At 44.2% G+C, this 23,465-nt stretch overlaps 1 protein-coding gene across 1 annotated transcript in view; it reads left to right on the forward strand.

The window, feature by feature from the left end:
• The first annotated feature begins 15 nt into the window (after positions 1–15).
• PES1 (pescadillo ribosomal biogenesis factor 1) overlaps positions 16–23,465 on the forward strand; it is a 63,497-nt gene continuing 40,047 nt past the window's right edge. Inside the window, exons 1-11 of the mRNA XM_073554806.1 lie at positions 16–207; positions 4,572–4,651; positions 5,506–5,659; positions 7,731–7,840; positions 8,695–8,866; positions 10,131–10,220; positions 18,137–18,253; positions 19,113–19,190; positions 19,289–19,378; positions 20,242–20,372; positions 22,289–22,414. Of these exons, the coding sequence (XP_073410907.1) occupies positions 184–207; positions 4,572–4,651; positions 5,506–5,659; positions 7,731–7,840; positions 8,695–8,866; positions 10,131–10,220; positions 18,137–18,253; positions 19,113–19,190; positions 19,289–19,378; positions 20,242–20,372; positions 22,289–22,414 (1,172 nt within the window). The 5' untranslated portion in view covers positions 16–183. The remainder of the gene's footprint in view (positions 208–4,571; positions 4,652–5,505; positions 5,660–7,730; positions 7,841–8,694; positions 8,867–10,130; positions 10,221–18,136; positions 18,254–19,112; positions 19,191–19,288; positions 19,379–20,241; positions 20,373–22,288; positions 22,415–23,465) is intronic.

Here is a 23,465-nt window from a genome sequence, read left to right on the forward strand (position 1 = left end):
GGGCCTATTACTGCTGTCTCTGTTCCTGCCTGATAGTGTTTTGCGTTACCGGAGGTGTCTAGGTAAATGCCTGCTTGGGGTTTCGTCAGGCATTGCCGCGGTCACGTGGTGGGGGGCCTCAGTACAGCGTGCGTGCGGAACACACGTGTGGAGTTCCGGAGAGGGCTACGGCCATAATTAGTGATGGGAGGATTGGAAAAGAAAAAGGTACAGTGAGATATTGTGTGTCTGGGATACTGTATACACGTAGGCCGGGCTGTGCTGTGACCGCCCTGGGTGATGCCATGTACTAGGGATTAGCTGTACATATGTCTCTGTGCGCACACCTGGCAGTGCCCAGCCAGTTCTGTTAGATGCTTAGGTTTCCTCATTCTAAGCTGATGTGTTGGCCCTGGGTCCCTGTATCCTGGTCATGTGCCATGTGATGTGGCGGCTGCCCGTAAGGCGGTCACATATCTGGGTGATACGTCATGATGACATCTTCCTATGCGAGATGACCTCATATTCCGCAGCGCGTCACAGACCTCAGCGCTGTCCCTATGGGGCGGCTCACAACCTAAGTCCCACATCTGTATGTGCCGGGAGTGTGGGAGGAAACCCAGGACCCGAGCGCTGCCGAGTGATGACCTCATATTCCGCAGCGCGTCACATAACTCAGCGCTGTCCCTATGGGGGCGGCTCACAACCTAAGTCCGACATCTGTATGTTCTGGGAGTGTGGGAGGAAACCCGGGACCCGAGCGCTGCACAGTGATGACCTCATATTCCGCAGCGCGTCACAGACCTCATAGCTGTCCCTATGGGGGCGGCTCACAACCTAAGTCCCACATCTGTATGTTCTGGGAGTGTGGGAGGAAACCCAGGACCCGAGCGCTGCCGAGTGATGACCTCATATTCCGCAGCGCGTCACATAACTCAGCGCTGTCCCTATGGGGGCGGCTCACAACCTAAGTCCGACATCTGTATGTTCTGGGAGTGTGGGAGGAAACCCAGGACCCGAGCGCTGCCGAGTGATGACCTCATATTCCGCAGCGCGTCACAGACCTCAGCGCTGTCCCTATGGGGCGGCTCACAACCTAAGTCCGACATCTGTATGTTCTGGGAGTGTGGGAGGAAACCCAGGACCCGAGCGCTGCCGAGTGATGACCTCATATTCCGCAGCACGTCACATAACTCAGCGCTGTCCCTATGGGGGCGGCTCACAGCCTAAGTCCCACATCTGTATGTTCTGGGAGTGTGGGAGGAAACCCAGGACCCGAGCGCTGCCGAGTGATGACCTCATATTCCGCAGCGCGTCACAGACCTCATAGCTGTCCCTATGGGGGCGGCTCACAACCTAAGTCCCACATCTGTATGTTCTGGGAGTGTGGGAGGAAACCCGGGACCCAAGCACTGCACAGTGATCTCCAGAGAGCCATTGTGCCCCGAGCACTCCTCGTTTATCTATTGTAAAATAAGCAATTCTCCAACTACTCTTCTTAGGGCTCGGCAGTATTTCTCCTAGTAATGTACAAGTGACACGTGGTTAGCAGGGCTGTGGAGTCGGTGCTCATTTTGGTGGAGTTTGTATAAAATGGACCAACTCCTAAAATATATAATAAATTGGGTACAATAGTTCAATGCAGAATGTGCTGAATATTTTTTCATAGGAATTTAGGAAAGTTATGAGATGTCCTATAAATGGCTGTTCTATTCATGATCTAAGGCTACATTCACACAAGAACAGGTTCTTGCTATTGTAACGGACAATGCTTCAAACATAAGTACAATTAAACTGATGAATGAGAGTAATGAACAACAGCTAGAAGAAAAAATTTAGGCTTTGTGCACACGGTGCAGATTCTGTGCAGTTCTGCAGCAGATTTGGCCCTGCAGAACTGCAAGTGATGTACAGTACCATTTAAGGCTATGTAAAACAAAAAACGCTGTGCACATGCTGCAGATTTTTCCGCACAGATTTAAAACTGCAGCATGTCACTTCTTTTGTGCAGTTCTGCAGCAGTTTTTCTTCTGCTCCATTAGGGTGTGTGCACACGTTGCGGATTCTGCTGCGGATCTGCAGCAGTTTCTGCTGCGTTGTACAGTAGCATTGTAATCAATGCAAAACAATCCACGCGGATTTGCTGTGGTTTTAAATCCGCAGCATGTCACTTCTTTGTGCGGATTCCACAGCGGTTTAACACCTGCTCCATGATCAGGTGTCAAACCGCAGCGGAAAACCGCAGGTAAAACGCAGGTCTTTTGACCTGTGGATTTACCTGCGGATTTAGGCAAAAAACACAGGAAAAACGCTGTGTGTGAATATAGCCTTAGATCAGGAATAGAACAGTCATTTATAGGACATTTCATAACTTTCCCAAATTCCTATGAAAAAATATTCAGCACATTCTGCACTGAACTACTGTACCCAATTTATTATATATTTTAGGAGTCGGAGTCGGTCCATTTTATACCGACTCCGACTCCACCAAAATGAGCACCGACTCCACGACTCCGACTCCGACTCCACAGCCCTGGCGTGCACGTACCCTTAGGGTACGTGCACACGTAGTTTTTTGGTTGTACGGATTTTGATGAAAAATCCGCAGGACAAAAGTCCTGCAGTTTATCTGCGGATTAGCCTGCGGTTTTGCCCTGCGGTTTCACACCTCATAATGATAAGGTGTGAAAACGCAGTGGAAACCGCACAAAGAATTGACATGCTGCAGATTGTAAACCGCAGAAAATCCGCACGGAAAAATCCACAGCATGTGCACTGCGTTTTTTTTTCCCTTAGGAAATAAAGGTACTGTACAACGCAGCAGAAACTGCTGCGGACCCGCAGAGCCAAAACCGCTGCGGATCTGCAGCAGAATCCTCAGCGTGGAACATACCCTTATAGAAATCTGCAGGGGAAATCCGCACTAAAACTGCAGGTAAAACGCAGGTCATTTTACCTTCAGATTTAGCAAAATCCGCACGGAAAATTCCACAGCAGAATCCGCACCGTGTACACATAGCCTAGGCCACAGTGCTGTTCTTGTAACTGAGGAACAAACAGATATTACAATAGGAGAACAGCAAAATTATACTTTAGAAATAGATGATCTTGTTGAAGCTGCTTCAAACACTTTCCTATTCATCGCATGCGTTGTGTTGTGCACACGCTGCAGCTGGCAATAAGAGATAGTCTGCAAGAGGGACATGCTGGAAATCTGATTGGAAATGTGAGGAAATTGGCTATTGCCGCCAGAACCGCTAAAATTGATTCCATCTTGAAGAGACGTGCTGGGAAAGGGGCAATTGTCGATGAAGCCACTCGATGGGGCAGCACTTATTTAATGATTGAGCGATTGCTTGAACTAAAACTGTTTCTTACAGATATGGCGAACCCTCAGGTAACCCTAAATGAAGGTCAATGGACACAGGTGGCTGAATTGAAGGAATAGCTTAACCACCCATTTACCGTGACTAAAAAATTACAAGCTGAGGATTTTACTCATGGCTTTTTCATAAGTGAGTGTAAGAACTTGCTATTTTGCCTGTCCCAAAGAGGAGGTTTAATCACAGATGGCATTTCTGCTTCAATGAAACGGAGAGAGACACAGCTATTGGAAAATGAAAATTTTTTCTGGCAGCTGTTTTTGTGGACCCAAGTCATTGTATACTGCTTGATGATCAACAGCTTACTAAAGGAAAAGAAGCTCTGACTGAGGTAGCAGTTAGGATGAGTGGCCTACAGGAGGACTGCCAGGTGCAAGAGGACTTGGGTCATGACAGTGCTACTGCTGCCATATCTTCATCCTCATCAGATGAGGAGTTTGACAAGTATTTGGATGACATGGAGCAGGCAAAGTGTTGCCGCAAGGAAAAAGATTTCACTCCGTCTCCTATAGCAAGCAGACTGACCATATTTCAGCAAAATGTTTCACTTGCTCTCAAAGAAATAGAAAAATTCAACCGTTCATCAAAACTGACTGTGCATGAGGCAATTCCTTTATACCCGGAAATTGTTAGAGATGTTGCCCATGTGGTTACGGCTTTGCCTCCAACCCAAGTTACTGTAGAGAGGTTGTTCTCTGGCCTTAAAATCATTAGGTCAGATGTGAGGTCATCTATGAAGGAGGATCTGATGGAGGCAATTCTATTTCTTAGGACAAATTCATAGACTGCACAAATGTTATTTAGTATGTTTTTGTTGAAAACTGTTTTTTGCCACTTACATAGTTTATTACATAGTGTTTATATATACACAGTATATGTAATCGATATTATACAGTGTATTACATATTTACTATTTATTACAGTTTTTTGTGTTCTAAAGTTGTATTCCAATAAATAGATATTATGTTCTATCTAAATATCTTGATTAATGTATCATAAAAATGATTAAATGTCTGATGTTCACATTGTACTACAATAAATTTTTCACTTAAATATAAGCAATATATGTGGGAGTCGGTGTCAGGGAAATTGAGGAGTCGCAGGTTTGGCTTACAGACTCCACCGCCCTGGTGGTTAGGCATTACCAGTCTGTCCCTGCTCAATGACTCTTTAGTCCTGGTTTCCAATGTCCATTTTTGTGTCTTTCAGTATGAGAGTGGGTCAGCCACTAACTACATCACAAGAAATAAGGCTCGAAAGAAGCTGCAGCTGAGCCTGCCAGATTTCAGGTAAAATGCTCTTTTGTTATCGTTGGTTATTAAAGGATTATTTGTACTCCGCTCACCTGTGAGGGAGGCCAGAGACGTTACATCTATGTGATTCTTGCGTGCCCCAGCAACAGTTATTGCCACCTGTCCTGTTCCAGTGAATAAGACAGGTGCACAATACCTGATACACATGAGCCGCAAGCAGATATGACGTCCCCGGCCCCTCGCCTCAGTATTTTATTTATGGTTGTTAAAAAGTGCATCCCCTCCACACTGTCGGCTCACGTTTCGGTGCCGCGATGGTGGTTTGTGTCATTGGTTTAAACGTCATCATAAACTGACATACCTATATATTTTCCTTTGGCTGTCACATCCTGTACATCACCCAGCAATCTTGTGCAAGGAACCTGTAGATTTCAGTACAGTGGCAGCTCAGCAGCAATACTTAACTCTTGTTACCACTGTAAAAGATCAGCTTGGAAGGGGGAGAATTTAGTGAAAAGAAAAGTGTAGCCGTTTTCTAGTGTTTTTCCGTTACGTTAGACCCTTCCACAAATAGGAATCACAATCTAATTTCCTTATCACTCACATAGGCATTTGAAATGGTGTGTGGCCGGAAATGGTAGTTCCTCAAGTAAGCAAACTAAAGAACAGAAAACTGAAAAATATACAAATTTCTGCAGCCTTAAAGTAGTTCTACACTCTACGTAGCCTATAATTTGTGTGACAAATGCGAGTATGCATCCAATCCCAGTGTGTTTCTAGTATGGGAACACTTTCACAACACCATTTTTTTTGTACATTTTATATTTGGGGGAAAAAAATGTTTTTGACATCTATAAACCAGTAAAATATGCTCATGCTTCTTCATTTAGACGTCTCTGCATCTTAAAAGGAATCTATCCTCATGAACCCAAACACAAGAAGAAAGTCAACAAGGGGTCTACAGCGCCCCGGACCTTCTATCTGTTGAAGGATATTAAGTTTCTACTGCATGAACCTATTGTGAGGAAGTTCAGAGAGTACAAGGTATGTTTTCTAATATCCGGGCCACTTGATTATAATTTTTAGACAGTCTTAGAATTTACTTAGAAATATATTGTCATTAGCACATAGTCACCATGTCTTCATTCAGAATGCGTCCGTCTCTTGTTTAGTCCAGTCTGTGTGCACAGACTAAATACATGGATCCATTACAAATCATGGCTGCTGATGGAGGAAGCACTTGTGATGCGACTAGTCCATAAAGCGCCCATATTTGGGATGTGTTTGCCTGCTGTTTGTCCAGAATGCCGTACTAAATCTACATATAAATGGCCTCTATAGTTTACTACTAGAAGTTAGAGGAGCCTAAGGCTATGTGCACACGTAGCGTTTTAAAACGCTCACTAAAAACCGGACTCCTTCCCAGAAATCGCGCGTTTTTTTCCGCGTGATTTCACCGCAAATTTACCGCGATTATGATCACGATTTTGCCGCGATTTTAGTGTGCGTTATTCAAGCACTTTCCAAGCGATTTGAAGCATCGCTTGGAAAGTGATTGACAGGTTGGTCACACTCGTCAAACATAGTGTTTGACAAGTGTGACCAGGTTTTTACTATTGAGGCCGCCTATGCGGCATCAATAGTAAAAGATAGGATGTTAAAATGCTAAAAAAAAAATAAAAAATCGGGGTATATTTACCTTCCGGCGTCCCGCGCTGCATTCCCGGGCCTCAGCGTTCCCAGTAATGCCTTGCGAGACCTGTGATGACGTAGTCTCACGTTGCTATAGCGATCTCGCGAGACCACGTCATCACAGGACCTTGCCGCAAGGCATTACTGGGAACGCTAGGCCGGGAATGCAGCGCGGGACATCGGAAGGTAAATATACCCCGATTTTTTTATTCTTTTTTTTACAGGGGTATGGTACCCAGGGCCTGGAGGACAGTCTCCTCTCCTCCACACCGTGGGTACCAACCGCACATGAGACGCTTAACTTCCCGCATGGTGGGCATAGCCACATGTGGGAAGTAAGCGGTTCTCATGCATTCCTATGGGTGCGGAATCACGGCAATTCTTTGCGATTCCGCACAAAAGAGTGAGCATGCTGCGATTTTTTCCGCGATGCGATTCCGCTGCGGAAAAAAGCGCAGCATTAGCACAGCATGTGCGGAATGCCATAGGAATGCATGGGGGGCGTTCTGTACACGATTTTTAAGCGTTTTCGCGCCGAAAATCGCGGCAAAAACGCTTAAAAATCGCTACATGTGCACACAGCCTAAGAGTGATAAATTATGTACTCAGATATACATAATAAAGTAGTGATTATGTGGGCAGACTTTTCTGGGTAGAAGTTGCATTGAGAAGCTCCTGAAATGGCAGAGTTCATTTTTTGGATTGACGCTGCTGTTAGTCAAATGTTTCTCTGCAGGTGAAATGTGGTATTACATTGTGGCCAGCTACACAAAAGACTGTTGTACTTGAGCCACCTATGTATGACATGAACAGAGAGGGAGCTGCTCTTCTAGAATAACTTTCCATTTTGGCTTGTGGAAAGGATAGTGAATGGGACGTCTCCCTCTAAAATGGCGTGTGCATAATGGTTGTCTTTGTGAGTCAACCCCTTTCAGTTTACTGTCTTGTTAACACTATTAGACAGCATTATAGGATTAAAATTCCTTGTAGGGTTTTTCACTCTTTTAAAGGGGTCTACAAACAATTGCTGTAATGTAAAATAACAAAACTGTATAATACTTACTCTTCCTGGGTTCACCGCCAGGTCTCCGCCACTGCCGCTGTCTTTGTTTTGGCTGCAGCGGTGATGTCATGACAACAGTGCAGATCGCCACTGCTGCCAATCGCTGAGCTCAGCAGCTTGCCCTTATAAGCAGAGCTGCAGAACTCGTTGATTGGATGCAGCAGTGATAAATGCGGGCAACATTACATCACCTCTGCAGCCAAAACAAGAGACCGGAGCAGCAGAGAACCAGTGCTGGACCTTGGGAGAGTGAGGGATGTCAGATTTTGTTTATTTTACTGCACTCCTTGGGGAGTACTTTATAAAAAAAAAAATTAGTAAACTCCTTTTAAAATGTTAAATTGCTTCTTCTACTTTCAGGTATTTGTACGTCGTCTGCGTAAAGCCTATGGCAAAAAGGAATGGGAATCTGTAGACCGAATTCGAGGTAACAAACCTACATACAAACTTGACCACATCATCAAGGAGAGGTAAGATCTTTTCCAGAGTTTAGTGCCTAATATATTTAAGGAAGTTTTCCCAGCAAATGCCATTTATCATCTCTCCGCAAGGGGTTGATGGCTGAGAGCGTTATGATCATTAGGATGGAGTCCTTAGTCTCCTTTCTTCCTTAATGTGTTGGAGGTTTATCGGAGCGGATTGGCATTCCAAAGAATGATATAGAATCTGTGGCATTTATCGGTTTGCACTTTAAATCTTATGCACATACTGCAAAAAATATTTGAAGTCTTATACAGTTGTTCTACTATAAAGCACAGCAATTTTTCCAGATGAAAAAAGTTTTTAAAAGAATCTGTCGTCACATTTATGCTGCCTGAACCCTGGGCAGCATAAATCAGGCACTGGCTGCGTGATTGCAGCCAGGTATGTAAGCGTAGTTTGGAAAGCCAGCTGGGACATTTGTGTTTCCACTGACTGGTTCGAGGCCGGTCACCATCTGGCTTCTCTCATCCTCTTCCAGAGGACTGATCGGTCGTCTCTTTCAGTTTAAGGTATGTACATAGAGAGAGATCGGGCAGGGAAAGCCGAGACACATTTCCATGCAAGTCTTATGTGTTCATTATCTGCTTATTTATCTTAATTTGGTGTGAAAGGGGCATTGGAATCATTTCACTAGTTTTGCACTTGTGGTCTCAATTGTTCTTGTTTTCAACTTTAAAAACAAATGATTATTTTAGCTTTTGAGAGAATAATGTGCTGTATACTTTTATTATCCCACAATATGTGCTTTTATTGTGTGTAAGCCTCCTTCATCTCACATTACAGCTGTTGTTGAGTCCTATGCTGTATGCAACTGAGCACAATGTTTTCACTGTATTTGCAGATACCCAACCTTTATTGATGCTCTCCGTGACCTGGATGATGCTCTTTCCATGTGCTTTCTTTTTTCTACCTTTCGTCGTACTGGAAAGTGTCATGTTCAGACCATTCAACTTTGCCGTCGCCTTAGTGTAGAATTCCTTAATTATGTAGTCGCTTGTCGTTCTCTACGCAAGGTGAGTTAATTGTCAACGCTTTTCAAAAGATTGAGTCGTAGGATTTGCTATATGAGTATATATGACTAATAGGTCTCAGTAACAATTCCATTAGTCTTCCGCTAGGTGGCACTGAGGTATTGCCCTCTCGTGGCACCTGTTATGTAAGCTACTTAATGTTGTGTATGTTGTGTTTTTGTTTTGTTTTTTTAATCAAAAAGTGCAAAAGTTATCCAACCACGTCAAGGTGTACCTAAGTATGGATGGTCCCGATCAGTAATGTCTTATTCTCCTTTTGCCAAGCCTCATCTGAACTGGGAAAGTCATAGGAAACCAAACATAGCTAACTTTATGTACCTTTTTAGGTACAGCTACAGCAGAGCTCTGCTTGTCCTTGGTCATGACTTCTTTTGTTATAATCATTTAACTGTTTTCATAAAGCTGTAGATAAACGCGCTATGCGAACAGTACTAAAAAGAAATGTTTCATAGGGGTTTAAAAAAAATGGTTTCCTGCTTACTTTCATATACTAATAATAGTCATCGAGCCAGAAAAGCGCAAATCCTTTAATTTGTAAAGGTAATTCAAGCAGACCATATCATTTATTTCTAAAGCGCACCCTGAGTGTTTGCCAACCTAGATATGAATAACTGGCTTGCGCTTCCAGCCATTTAGTCGCCTAAACGTGACTAGTCGTTCAACCCAATGTCCAATGTTTGCTGCCTCGTTTCATATGTATAATGGCCACTGAAGAAGCATGGGGAGCGCTGTGGAAAGTGAGCCATGCCTTCACATTGGTATGAGATTGACCACTGCCGATAATGACAGTGCTGTGCCCATCACGAGAGAGAGCGCTTAGCACACACACTAGGTATAGTTACTATACACTAGAAATTTGTCATTTACTTTGGGGGTAAAAAGTTACCCTAAGGCCCATTTCCCATTGCCTGTGTAAGTGTTCATGACAATTATTTTCATTCTAGCGACTCTATCAGCACCAAATTACTGTTGGATCATAGCACTCCATACTCCCTTGGCGTTGCCAAGCATTTCAGTGCATTTGTCTCAACCCTCATCTTCCTCGATTGCCAACTCTGGCTTTACAGGAGGACCAAGATAGATGCAAAACAAGTGAGTGGGAAGGTACACTGAACTGCTCGGCCGTGCCAAGGGGGAGCACTGTGCTTGGTTTGAACAGTCATTTTGTTCCGATTGATTTCCTGTAATAGTTTACATTGCTTGCATTTCTCTCTAGCATTAAATTCCCTGCCTGCATTTCCCTTAGGTTTTCCTCTCAATTAAAGGAATCTATTACCAGGCAGAAATCCTAGGACAGACAGTGACGTGGATTACACCATATGCTTTTTCTCATGATGTAAGTACAGAATGTATTTTCCGCCATGTAGTCTATTTTTCTAAGGCAGAACTTTTCAAGTGGGTTTGGCCACCACATTACTGCTCTCTCTTACAGTCTCATAGGCATGCTTTTATATAAAGTTTCTGAAGAACATATTGGCAGAAAAAAACTTTCTATGATCAGGAGCATGCCATATGCTAATTCATATCTAGTCATTTGGGCAGGCTGACTCCTGTGGACATCCCCTTTAGTAAAAGCTTGTCCATAACTCTACAGTCGCACTAACAACCAAATTGTCTGATTTGCATTAGGCAGTTAATTGACTGTTTACCAAGGCAGACCAAACTTCCGAAGAGCACCGAGCGATCTATAATGGTTGATTCAGTGCCATGGTTCTTGGTTTACACGGGACCATATACTCCAAGAATTTTTTTTGTCTTTTTTTATGTTTGTGCAAACAAGTGTTTTCCGCATTCATTGGATGATCAGCCGCCTGTTTACCCGGCAAGATTGAGAAATGAGCACTCACTCAGGAGAATCTTGCAATATGAATGGATATTAACACATTAAATTAAAGTTTACAGTTTACCCATCTGATAACTTGTTGTAGGTTAAAAATTCTGGGATTTAATGAATTTAAATAATTAATTCACTTACAGTATATATTTTCGTGGAACCAATCCCAAAATCTTCTGCTTCCCTCACATGCATGTGGAATTAAATGGTACAATTGTGGCTGTCTGCAGCCACGACTAGAAGGAGCTTGCGATAGTTGGGGATAACTCCCATTGAGCTCAATGGGAGTTATGTTTCCATGGTCAGGGAACGCTGCGGATTGGACGCTGTGTACACCATACTGTATACTATTTCTCCCTCAAGGGTAATTTTCTTAAAATCCTGGAAAACCCCTTCAAGTACCAAATGTTTTATAACTGTCAGTCTTTTCTTTATCTGTTAGTAGGGCAGTTTTGTATTTTCTACATAAAGTGAATACTGCTTAAAAAGGAAATTATCAAGAAATATATAAAAAAAAAATGCTACAAGCAAATATATGATAAAAAGTTAATGCTTTGCATCGTTAGGCTTTTAATATTGTGTAACAAGCTGTTAGTAAGAGTTAATAACAAGCTACTCCTAACCCCAGGGCACTGACACAAGCGTATGACATGAGCCATGCTGGGTTTAGGGGAGATGAGCTCATTATTTGCTGACACTGTACACAGGACAGGTAATATGAACACTGGTATCTTTGGATATCTTACTGCCATGATTTTTCTGCACTAAACCTTGAGTGCATTAGTGTTAAGCCCTTGTATAGATGGCTATGACTGCTATGCATTGTGCAGCTTTCTTTATGCATATGACTATTGTGTATTGTCCTACTACCCGCCCTGCTTATGTAATATGCAGTATGAGGGGTGAATGGATGAAATAGTGAAAATGTTCTCACAATGACTGTACAGTTGTGGCCAAAAGTATTGACACCCCTGCAATTCTGTCAGATAATACTCAGTTTCTTCCTGAAAATGATTGCAAACACAAATTCTTTGGTATTATTATCTTCATTTAATTTGTCTTAAATGAAAAAAAAAAACACAAAAAGAATTGTCCTAAAGCCAAATTGGATATAATGCCACACCAAACATAAAAAAGAGGGTGGACAAAAGTATTGGCACTGTTGGAAAAATCATGTGATTCTTCTCTAATTGGTGTAATTAACAGCACCTGTAACTTACCTGTGGCACCTAACAGGTGTTGGCAATAACTAAATCACACTTGCAGCCAGTTGACATGGATTATAGTTGACTCAACCTCTGTCCTGTGTCCTTGTGTGTACCACATTGAGCATGGAGAAAAGAAAGAAGACGAAAGAACTGTCGGAGGACTTGAGAAACCAAATTGTGAGGAAGCATGAGCAATCTCAAGGCTACAAGTCCATCTCCAAAGACCTGAATGCTCCTGTGTCTACCGTGCGCGGTGTCATCAAGAAGTTTAAAGCCCATGGCACTGTGGCTAACCTCCCTAGATGTGGACGGAAAAGAAAAATTGACAAGAGATTCCAACGCAAGATTGTGCGGATGTTGGATATAGAACCTCGACTAACATCCAAACAAGCTCAAGCTGCCCTGCAGTCCGAGGGTACAACAGTGTCAACCCGTACTATCCGTCGGCATCTGAATGAAAAGGGACTGTATGATAGGAGACCCAGGAAGACCCCGCTTCTTACCCCGAGACATAAAAAAGCCAGGCTGGAGTTAGCCAAAACTTACCTGAAAAAGCCTAAAACGTTTTGGAAGAATGTTCTCTGGTCAGATGAGACAAAAGTAGAGCTTTTTGGGCAAAGGCATCAACATAGAGTTTACAGGAGTAAAAAAGAGGCATTCAAAGAAAAGAACACGGACCCTACAGTCAAACATGGCGGAGGTTCCCTGATGTTTTGGGATTGCTTTGCTGCCTCTGGCACTGGACTGCTTGACCGTGTGCATGGCATTATGAAGTCTGAAGACTACCAACAAATTTTGCAGCTTAATGTAGGGCCCAGTGTGAGAAAGCTGGGTCTCCCTCAGAGGTCATGGGTCTTCCAGCAGGACAATGACCCAAAACACACTTCAAAAAGCACTAGAAAATGGTTTGAGAGAAAGCACTGGAGACTTCTAAGGTGGCCAGAAATGAGTCCAGACCTGAATCCCATAGAACACCTGTGGAGAGATCTAAAAATGGCAGTTTGGAGAAGGCACCCTTCAAATATCAGGGACCTGGAGCAGTTTGCCAAAGAAGAATGGTCTAAAATTCCAGCAGAGCATTGTAAGAAACTCATTGATGGTTACCGGAAGCGGTTGGTCGCAGTTATTTTGGCTAAAGGTTGTGCAGCCAAGTATTAGGCTGAGGGTGCCAATACTTTTGTCTGGCCCATTTTTGGAGTTTTGTGTGAAATGATCAATGTTTTGCTTTTTGCTTCATTCTCTTTTGTGTTTTTTCATTTAAGACAAATTAAATGAAGATAATAATACCAAAGAATGTGTTTGCAATCATTTTCAGGAAGAAACTGAGTATTATCTGACAGAATTGCAGGGGTGTCAATACTTTTGGCCACAACTGTATATAGTTTTACACAGTGATAGTGTTTTTTTTTCTTTAAAACATCTTTACTGATCTTCTTCCTGAGGGGTACACACTGAGTGTATAGAAAGTTATGAGCTTTTACACCGGAGCTTAGTACTCTTGCCTGCTGAGCAGAAAGCGACAGAGAAGATTCTTGAGTGGTCATTGGGGGGTCTCGGTACACAGGCCCACCACTGTGTAAGAGATGCAAGCTACAGTAAAAACGGATTCCCTTTATAGTGGTATTACCACCCTTAATAATTTATGGCCACCGAATATGACATAAATGTCTGATAGATGCAAGTCCAACCTCCAGAACCTGCACCTACCTCCCGAAAAATGCCATTCACCCTCCTGCAGTTACTGGTGGTCCTTTGTTCTTGAGGCCGGAATATCCTTTTGGATTTGCTATACGTGTCTGAGGTGGGAATATCCCATTTTATTTTCCAATAATCTTTATTAGAGTTTTAAGAATTTTTATAAGGGTAGGGAAGGAATACAAGAACAAAGGATAGGGTGGGGAAACAGAAATACCCTGTGAAGACAGAGAAGACCCCCAAAAATGGGGGAATAGGCAGACTATATACGTATCACATCAGAGATCACAAAGTATTAGCTTAAGAAATGCAAGTGATCTTTTAAGTGATCATCGAGTTAGATGAGTAGAAATAAAATCAGTACACAAAATTATGTTATAATTTTACATATCTGTGTTAACTAATAAAAGCAACAAACTCGACGTTACTATCCAGTTACGTCCTTTTGGTTTTAAACTCTTCGTATCAATACCTGCAAAAAAAAACAATTATTCACATTTGCCTCCAATGTGTTAATTAACAGACATATATAAAGTAGAGTATAGGAGGTATATAGCCTGCCCCGTCCGGGAAATCCAGTGATGCCCCTGGGACCGATTGGGGGTAATGTCCGGTTCAATTCCAGAATATTAGAAAAGTGTAAAACAATAGCAGTAAAGACCAATATGAGAACTGAAGCCTGTGTAAATAGTAAGTTGAGTTCTTTCATTCATGATGATAGTCCGAGTTGAGAGAAGAAGAGATTTTGCGGAGAATCTTGGAAATCTTAATTCCAGCGCATTCTAAAAAGTCTGTCCCTTCGTCTGGAGAAGTAATGGGAATTAACCTCGCTGCATATTTCACCATTAGAGTCGAAGACTGAGTCCAAAAATATGGTATCTCGGCACGTAACAGTTCGCGTGTAGTAGAGGAGAATGTTCTTCTTTTTTTTAAGGTGTTTCTTGATAAGTCCTTGAAGAAAGATAGATGACTATAGGGGGAAGATTTGAATTCTGGTTCTTTAGGCATTCCAAGAAGCGCACTCCTTAACCAGTTTGGATGAAACGACACAATAACATCTCTTGCCAAGTCTTGCGGAAGTTCGGGTGGTCTGCGTATTCGAAAAGTTTTTTCAATCAGATAATTCTCATTAACATTGGGGAAGAAGTAGATGACCATTGAGGATATGTAGCTCTTTAGTTGATAGGCCTGAACCGATTCAGGGATCCCTCGTATTTTAACATTGTTTTTTCTTTTAAAGTCCTCATAATTGGCCAGGGTGGAGTTAAAAGAAGCAATGTCCTTTTTAATAGTATTCAATGAGTCTGAGAGCACAGATAACATTTGACAGTCGCTTTAGTGTAATATATCACTTTTAATTTTGATTGAATCTGTCGTCTTAGTATTGTGAAAACAGCATCCAGAGACCTCTGAGGAGATCAAAGAGGTTAAATGGGTACCATCCGCTAGTGTTGTTGGTGTCTCATGGTTTTTATAAGGGAGGTCATTCAATTTTAGAGTGATAGAGGGTCGGGGCTCATGGTTTTCTTGAGAATCGTGTACTTCTCGGCTTTTTGTGGTATTATCAAAGTTTCTAGCAGAGTTAGGATAGGAGTCATCAGTCAGGCGCAGCAAAGTATCCCTAAAAAGATTTTTAATGAAGACTTCAGATGCCTTGGATTCTTTTTGCTTAAATGAGTTTCTCTGAGTAATATGATTTTCTACTGAGTGATCTAGTGATTTTAAAAGGGCTGTACACATTCTAGCTACAAAGCCTTCTGATGGATGGTCATCTGAGGCGGGTATGTCATCTATCAATGAAGTATTAATTTCAGGAGTATTATCCCCCTCAGAAGTAGAATATGGAGATGAGGTTCCATTCAAAATCTTATCATTAAAAGGATCGCTCCCATACGCTTCGTATGAATCAGCCCCGCCAGAGGATTCTATTGTATAAATGCTTTCTAAATCATCATTGGCGCCAAAAGTAATCTCATTAAACTGGGAGCTTTCCAGCATCGTTTGATACACATCCTCTTTAAATGATATGCAATTGACAGAGTCAATATGGAACCCTTTTTTCTCCCCATCCCCCAATTTGGATTTTTTATATTTCTGTCCGTTATTATTTATGGCCTCATTTGGCTTACATAAGGTTACGCTCATCTGTCTTCCTGTATTAACAGGGTTTTTAACCCCATTATTTCTTAGGGATACCTTGCTCATCGCCCCACACGACTGAACCACAGATCCACTCCCTCCATTATGAACTTCTTCATCCACATCCCGCAACCTCTGAGTATTTTGTAGTTGTTCCTTTTGTGAGGGAGTATAGGGGTACCCCCCATTTAAACATTGTTGTAATGAGGTGTTCCCCTGCCCCCCTATCCCCAATTTCTGAGTCCAGGCACCCCCATCTCTGAGTACCGATGGTACAAATACAGCAGCTTCATATCGCAGGCTGCCACCCCCTGGTTCCAACCTCAGACCCTCCTCTTTCTTCTCCTTCCACCCTGAACCGATTCCTGCCCCTTGGACGCTCACCCGACAACTCTCCTCAGCTGCTCCACAAGTCGCAATGAAGATTCCCTCTTCCGCTGTATGGAGCGCTTGATTGTGTTCCAGGGCGCCTGACACCTCCCTGCGCCAGACACCAGCCTCCACCAAGGTCCTTGTAGACTCACCGCCGGTCTCCCGGGTCCTCCCCTCAGCCACCGCCAGGACCGCAGATGATGAAAGCGGGACCGCGGCTTCTTCCCTCTCCAATGATGTCACCGCTGCTATTACCGCTCTGCTGCCTCTATCCCCTCTCCCTGCACCATCACGTCCATTCAGCGAGGCCCCAACAGGCTTCCCCGCTGCAATCTCCGGCTTCTCCATTGCCACGGCGACCCCGCAGCTTCTCTTCCTCTCACCGGCATATGATGACATCACCGCTTCTTCCGCCCTGCTCCTCTTCTCCTCTGCCACTGTAGAATCACCGCCGGTCTCCCGGGTCCTCCCCTCAGCTACCGCCAGAACCACGGATGAAGAAAGCAGGACCGGGTCTTCCTCCTCCTTTGGTGTGACCGCTGCTGTGACCGCTCTGCCGCCTCTTTCTTCTCCTCTTCCGGCACCATTGCGTCCATTCAGGGCAGCCCCGACGGGCTTCCTCGCTGTGTTCTCCAGCTTCTCCATTGCCACGACGACCCCGCAGCCTCTCTGCTTCCCGCCGGCATAGGATGACATCATCGCTTCTTCTGTCCCGCTCCTCTTCTGCTCTGCCGCTGTACCTTTGCCGCCGCTTCTCCTCCCGCTGCTGACAACCGGTGGTATCTCTTTTTTCCTTCCTTGTCCACCACCGATGATCCGGTTGACTGGCTGTGACCCAGCAGATCTCCGCATCGGCGTCGCTTCAATCTTCCTCTGTGCTACCGGCTTCACTGCAGCCGCCATCTTCCTCCAGCCAGACAGCGGGGATGACACAGCAATTTCAGGCCGCTTGCTTCTCGATGCTTTAAGAAGCTTTTTATCCACTGGATTTTTTTCTTTCTTCATCTCTGTAGCTCCAGGCATGTTCTCACAGGTCCTCCACAGCAAATAGTTGCATAAAGTCCACTTATTTGTAAGCTTTAGGTAGCTCTTTTAGAGGAATCTCAGGAGCTCTTGCAAAACACGTCTGCTCCTGGCCTCTGCAAACCACGCCCCCCGGAATATCCCATTTTAAACCAGGCTAATGCAATTCATTGTTTGTGCATTTATGACCTAATGTAATAATTTTGCTATTTCTATGGGTGTATGCAGTAAGACCTAAGGGAAATGTCATAAAGAAAAACTTGTTATCCATTGCAATCAGTCACAGCATAGCTCGCATTTTGTACTTGGCGCTGTGAAAGCTGCACTCTGCTTCATTAAGGAGTTTTGACAAAAAAGAGTTTGTGAATAAAATAAACTTTATTGCCCTCATGGAAAGGAATATTTAGATTAAGAGAGGTCAACATACCAAATTTGAAAATGTGTGGGGCGGATGGATTGTCCGGGTGTGGCGTCTGTTGAGCTGTTGCAGAGTAGGTTGGGATTCGGTTAATTACCTCTGCAGAAATTGTACTTGTGCGGCTGAGCTTTCGTGAAGTGGTGTATAAATCTATCAAGAGGAGATGTACCAGTTTGATAATAAAGGCTATTGGGATGGGGGTGGGGTACTGGGTATAGGGGCTAGTTCATGTTAAATGAAAATGTTTCAATCTGCTTTGTAATTTTGGTATTGGTCTGAAGTTTGTGTCTGACTGTATTACATTTTTGATATATGCCTTTATAAAAAGTACTTGATTAAAAAAAAAAAGAGTTTTGACAAATGAAATAAATGTAGAAGCTTTAATTTGTGTGAACAACGGTTGATCACTTAGATGTTGCGTCTCTCATCCTTGACAGTCCATGTATAATTCACTGTTAGTCCCTCGAATGTGGCGTCACTAGAACTTGAAAAGATGATGCTATTATACATTTGTCACTGAGCACAATATTGTATGACGAAACCACCAATCGTGTCTTCTGCAGCACCCTACAGATGTGGACTACCGGGTTATGGCTACTTTCACCGAGTTTTACACAACTCTTCTAGGGTTTGTGAACTTCCGCCTGTACCAAACGCTTAATCTACAGTATCCACCCAAGGTAATAAATGTAAAAATTCCTAATTGATGATAAAATATTATTACCCTCAGACACTTCTATAGCTTGCCTCGCTGAGTCAGTTTCACCAGTAACTGTAGTTTTTGGCTAACCATTACAAGGAATAGAGCCATCACCTTAATCGTTGTTGCTACCTGAGGTATTTAGGGATCCAAGCCACTCAATCCTGATCAATCTTGTGTTTCCAGGAATCTACAAAGGTGAACAGGGTTCATAGTACCGTCTCCAGTCCCTGGCAATTGACCTGTGGAATTTGTAGTTGAGATAAGAGAATATACCCCTCTCTTTTCCCTTAAGACAAATATAGATGAAAGTGTAAGCTACTGCAATGAGTTATCCTATTGTCAGCAGCTCTTTCTATTCTTAAGGCCCCGTTACACACAACGATGTCCTAGCGTTCCCACCAGCGATCCGACATGATGGGATCGCTGGGACATCGTTAGGCTGATCGCTGGTGAGCTGTCACATAGACAGCCCCTCCAGCGATCAGGACCAGCGAGCAAGCTGGTATTCAATGTAAACAGCAGGTTTCTAAGAGCCACGTGTCTCTTAGAAACCTGCTGTTTACGTTGGATACCAGCGTGCAGCGGGAGACCAGCGATGAAAAAACGGCCCAGGACGATCCAGCACGATCAGCGATGCCCAGCAGGGGGGCAGTCGCTGCTGGATGTCACACACAGCGATGTCGCTGGAGAGATCACTGATGTGTCACAAAATCAGCGATATCGCTGTGTGTAACGGGGCCTTTACTCTCTGTGAATGTTTCTTTGTTTTACCTTTTTCGTATGTTACCTGCAATCATGATAAAGCTAATACATTTGTCACCCTCTTCACCCATCAGCTGGATTCTCATTCAGAGGTAGAACTGAAGTTGGATAATGAAGAGAAATATGCTCTTGAGTCTGAGACATACATGGAGGTATATTTTGTGGCATGCTATTATGCCTCTTTTATTCTGGTGCTACACTTTCAGCCAAGTGTCCTTGTTGTACATTTATCCCTTTTTCTATCCTGCAGAAATTGGCAGCTCTCAGTGCCAGCCTGTCCCGTGTGGTTCCATCTGAGCCTGAAGAGGAAGCGGAGGTTGATGAGTTCCCTGCAGATGGAGTGAGTGACCCTTTGTTATGTTTTCATAGGAGAATCATAAAGAGGTTTTAGACAGTTTAAAGTAGTGACGTCAGAAAAAACTTTATCTGATCAAACATATTATGTTTCTATGCACTTTGGTAATTTGTAAAACAGATCGAAATAAAGATCTTAACTAAACACAGCGTAGAATTTAATGATTTTCCAACAGAGGCAGCACGGTGGCTCAGTGGTTAGCACTGCAGCCTTGCAGCACTGGGGTCCTGGGTTCAAATTCCACCAATGGCAACATCTGCAAGGATTTTGTATGTTCTCCCCGTGTTTGCGTGGGTTTTCTCCCACATACAGATGGCAAATTTAGATTGTGATCCCCAATGGGGACAGTGCCAAAAATGTGTGAAGCGCTGTGTAGTTAATGGCACTATATAAGTGAGTAAAATAAATTGGCACAATTAGAATTCAACGGAGAGGGGACAATGCTTCATCGTAGCCTTGTTCCATCTGGGGAGAAATATCTTAACTGTCAGCAGGCTCTCTAGCCCATAACTCTCTACTAGTGATGAGCGAGCAGCGTGCTCTGATAAGGTGTTATCTGAGCATGCTTGAGTGCTAATGGAGCCTCTTCGGCTAATGGAGCCTCTAACGGTCAATCCCTGCATGTGTTATAGCTGTTTAACAGCCACAAGACATGCAGCCGCGGGGACTAGAACATAGTATTAGAGCATGCCGAAGAGGCTCCATTAGCACTCAAGCATGCTCAGATAACACTTTATGACCCATTATAGTTCCGTAGAGTGGTGCATTTTATGTGCATTAATCTAATTCCTCTCTAATAGACAGTATTATGCAGTGCATATTCTCATCCCCATTTCTGATTTGTGCAGGAGAACTCAAGCCTTCAAGATGAGCAAAAAAAGCAGCAGCAGGCAGAGGAAAAACAAAAGTCTTTATTTGTAGGCCTTAAGGTTTTCTTAAACAGGGAAGTGCCAAGGGAAGCCCTTGCATTTGTCATCCGGTGAGTCTGAGAAGCTCAATAGAATTAATTGTTTACATAAGCTCTATATTAGTTTTGGGGGGTTGAATTTATATATATATATTTTTAATGTGCTAACTAGATTTGGATAATGTATTCTTAGGGCAGTATATGAAACCATAACACTTTGTAGTGGCAGCTCTTTCATAGTTGTTTGTTTTTGTTTTTTATAAAGTTGAAGGTAGACATAAGTCCAACGACTTCAACTTACCGTATATACTCGTGTATAAGCCGAGATTTTCAGCCCATTTTTTTGGGCTGAAAGTCCCCCTCTCGGCTTATACACGAGTCATATACATGGGGGTCGGCGGGGGAGGGGCAGCGGGGGATGTCAGATCATACTTGCCTCCCCTGGCACGGTCTCTGCAGCTCCCCTCCGCTTCTCCACGGTCTCCCTTCCTGCCTTCAGCGGTCACGTGGTACCGCTCATTAAACTCATGAATATGCGCACATTCGTGAGTGTAATGAGCGGTACCATGTGACCGCTGAAGGCAGGAAGGGAGACCGTGGAGAAGCAGGGCTGCCGCTGCAGAGACCGCGTCAGGGGAGGTAAGTATAGCGATATTCACCTGTCCCCCGGTCCATCGCTGCTCACCGCTGCCTACTTCATCCTCTGTGACGTTTAGGCAGCAGGGGGCGCAGTGACGTGGTTAGTGCGCGCCGTGCCCTCTACTGCCTGAACGTCACTGAACAACGACATGGCAAACAGCGGTGGGCAGCGATGGCCCCCAGACAGGTGAGGTCCTGAGCAGGAGAGGTGAGTATGGCATTTTTTTGCAGCAGCATATGGGGGCATAATATATGGAGCATTTTATGGGGGCAGCATATGGGGGCATATCCTATGGAGCAGCATATGGGGGCATATCTTATGGAGCATGCATATGGGGGCATATCCTATGGAGCAGCATATGGGGGCATATCCTATGGAGCAGCATATGGGGGCATATCCTATGGGGCAGCATATGGGGGCATAGTCTATGGAGCAGCATATAGGGGCATATCCTATGGGGCAGCATATAGGGGCATATTCTATTGAGCAGCATATCGGGGCATATTCTATGGAGCAGCATATGGGGGCATAGTCTATTGGGCAGCATATGGGAGCATATTCTATGGAGCAGCATATGGGTGCATAGTCTATGGAGCATCTTATGGGGGCATAATTTATGGAGCATCTTATGGGGGCATAATTTATGGAGCATTTTATGGGGGCATAATTTATGGAGCATTTTATGGGGGCATAATCTATGGAGCATCTTATGGAGCCATAACCTTTATGGGGCATATTATTCTATGGAGCATCTTGTGGCGGCATTATTAACCTTTGTGCAGCATTATATAGGGTGTATTTTGAATGGAGCATCTTATGGGGTCCATCATGAACTGTATGGAGCATTATATGGTGCTCCTGATTCAATATGGATATTCAAAAACATTTAACCTACTGATGTCTCAATTAATCTTACCTTTATTGGTATCTATTTTTATTTTTGAAATTTACCAGTAGCTGCTGCATTTTCCACCCTAGGCTTATACGCGAGTCAATAAGTTTTCCCAGTTTTTTTGTGGCAAAATTAGGGGGGTCGGCTTATACACGGGTCAGCTTATACACGAGTATATACTGTATACCCTAACATGTTGTTTGGTACTGTAGCTGAGCTCTTAAGTGAGAAAGAGTTGAGCTACAATACTAGGACTCGAGAAGGGCCACTACTTGGCGTATAGAGCTGTGCTTTGCTGGCTTCATGCATGCAGCAGCTACAGCACCAGGTATCGGCTGATCGTGGGGTTGCCAGTTATTGGACCCCCCCACTGATCTGTAAGATAGATTATCGATATCTCAAGAAATTTTGCTGTAAAAGTATTATTACTAACGCCTAATGCTTTTATTTGTCTAGATGTTTTGGAGGACAGGTATCGTGGGACAGCTCAGTCTGTATTGGTTCAACGTATGACAGCTCAGACCCATCCATTACCCATCACATTGTAGACAGACCAAATGTAGAACCACAGATCATCAACAGGTAATTCTAAAAATCCAAGACTATTATTCATTTGGAGTCATATGGGGGTATTCTTTGTATATTATGACTTGTAGTGTATAAATTTATTGTTGCATAATTAATGTTAATTCTATATTTGAGTCACTGTGACTGTCAATACCAAATTTATATTTTCCCGTCTCCCATGATGGCACACATGAGAGAGGGGATCCGCCCAGTCAGGACAGGAACCCTACTGAAGATAAAAGGGGCGGTACTTCTCCCTCGCTTCAGTTGGGTTTCCTGTCCTGACAGGGACCCGTGTACTGAAGATCACGTACCTGCCCCTCTCTCGTGCCGGCGTGGAAGAACAGGCAGGGTCTTGGGCGCCGTGCATCGGGAGAGGGAAGCGCCATCCGCGGGTCCCCCGGGGGCTCAGTGTCCGAGCGGGCGCAGAAGCAGCACGTCCTGGGGCTCTGCCGTGGCTGCCCCGCCGCCCTCTCCTTCTCTGCCTTATCCTGGAGGAGAAAGCAGCGTCAGGAGCGGCCGCTTCCGGGTCGCGCCCCTCTGACGTCACACGCAGGGCACACTGAGAAGGGGCATGGCGGCGCCCATAGGGGAAAACCGCCGGCCGGCAAGATAAGATCCCGGCGGCATGGCTGGGGGGAGGGGCTGTGGGGGTAACCGGAGGAGGCGGAGAGTGCAGTGGTTCTCCCTTACATAAGGGTGATGACCACAGAAGATGCACTCATGCCCAAGGCTTCATGATGGAAGTGGGGCAAGATGGGCAGCAGCAAGAGCTCATGCCAGGCCGGGCCGCCAGCATACGAGGAGCAGCCGCTCGAGTGGTGGGAGCGGCAGTCGTAAACGTGACCGGCATGACTCTGAGACGTCCAGAAGAAACGTCACGAGTGCATCTGAGGAGCCTCCAAGATCGGTGCCCCTGATTGACAGCGGTCGTGAGTGATCTACGTGAATGTCACCCTTATGGTAAAGGGATTCCTTTTTTCTCTGTTTGATCACTAGGGGTCAAGGAAGGCAAGCAGCAAAACCAAAAATAGAGAATGCGCCCTATGCAAACACCCGCTGGCAG

This window comes from Dendrobates tinctorius, unplaced genomic scaffold (assembly GCF_039654945.1).
Source record: "Dendrobates tinctorius isolate UK_male_01 unplaced genomic scaffold, ASM3965494v1 ptg000213l, whole genome shotgun sequence".
NCBI lineage: Eukaryota > Metazoa > Chordata > Amphibia > Anura > Dendrobatidae > Dendrobates > Dendrobates tinctorius.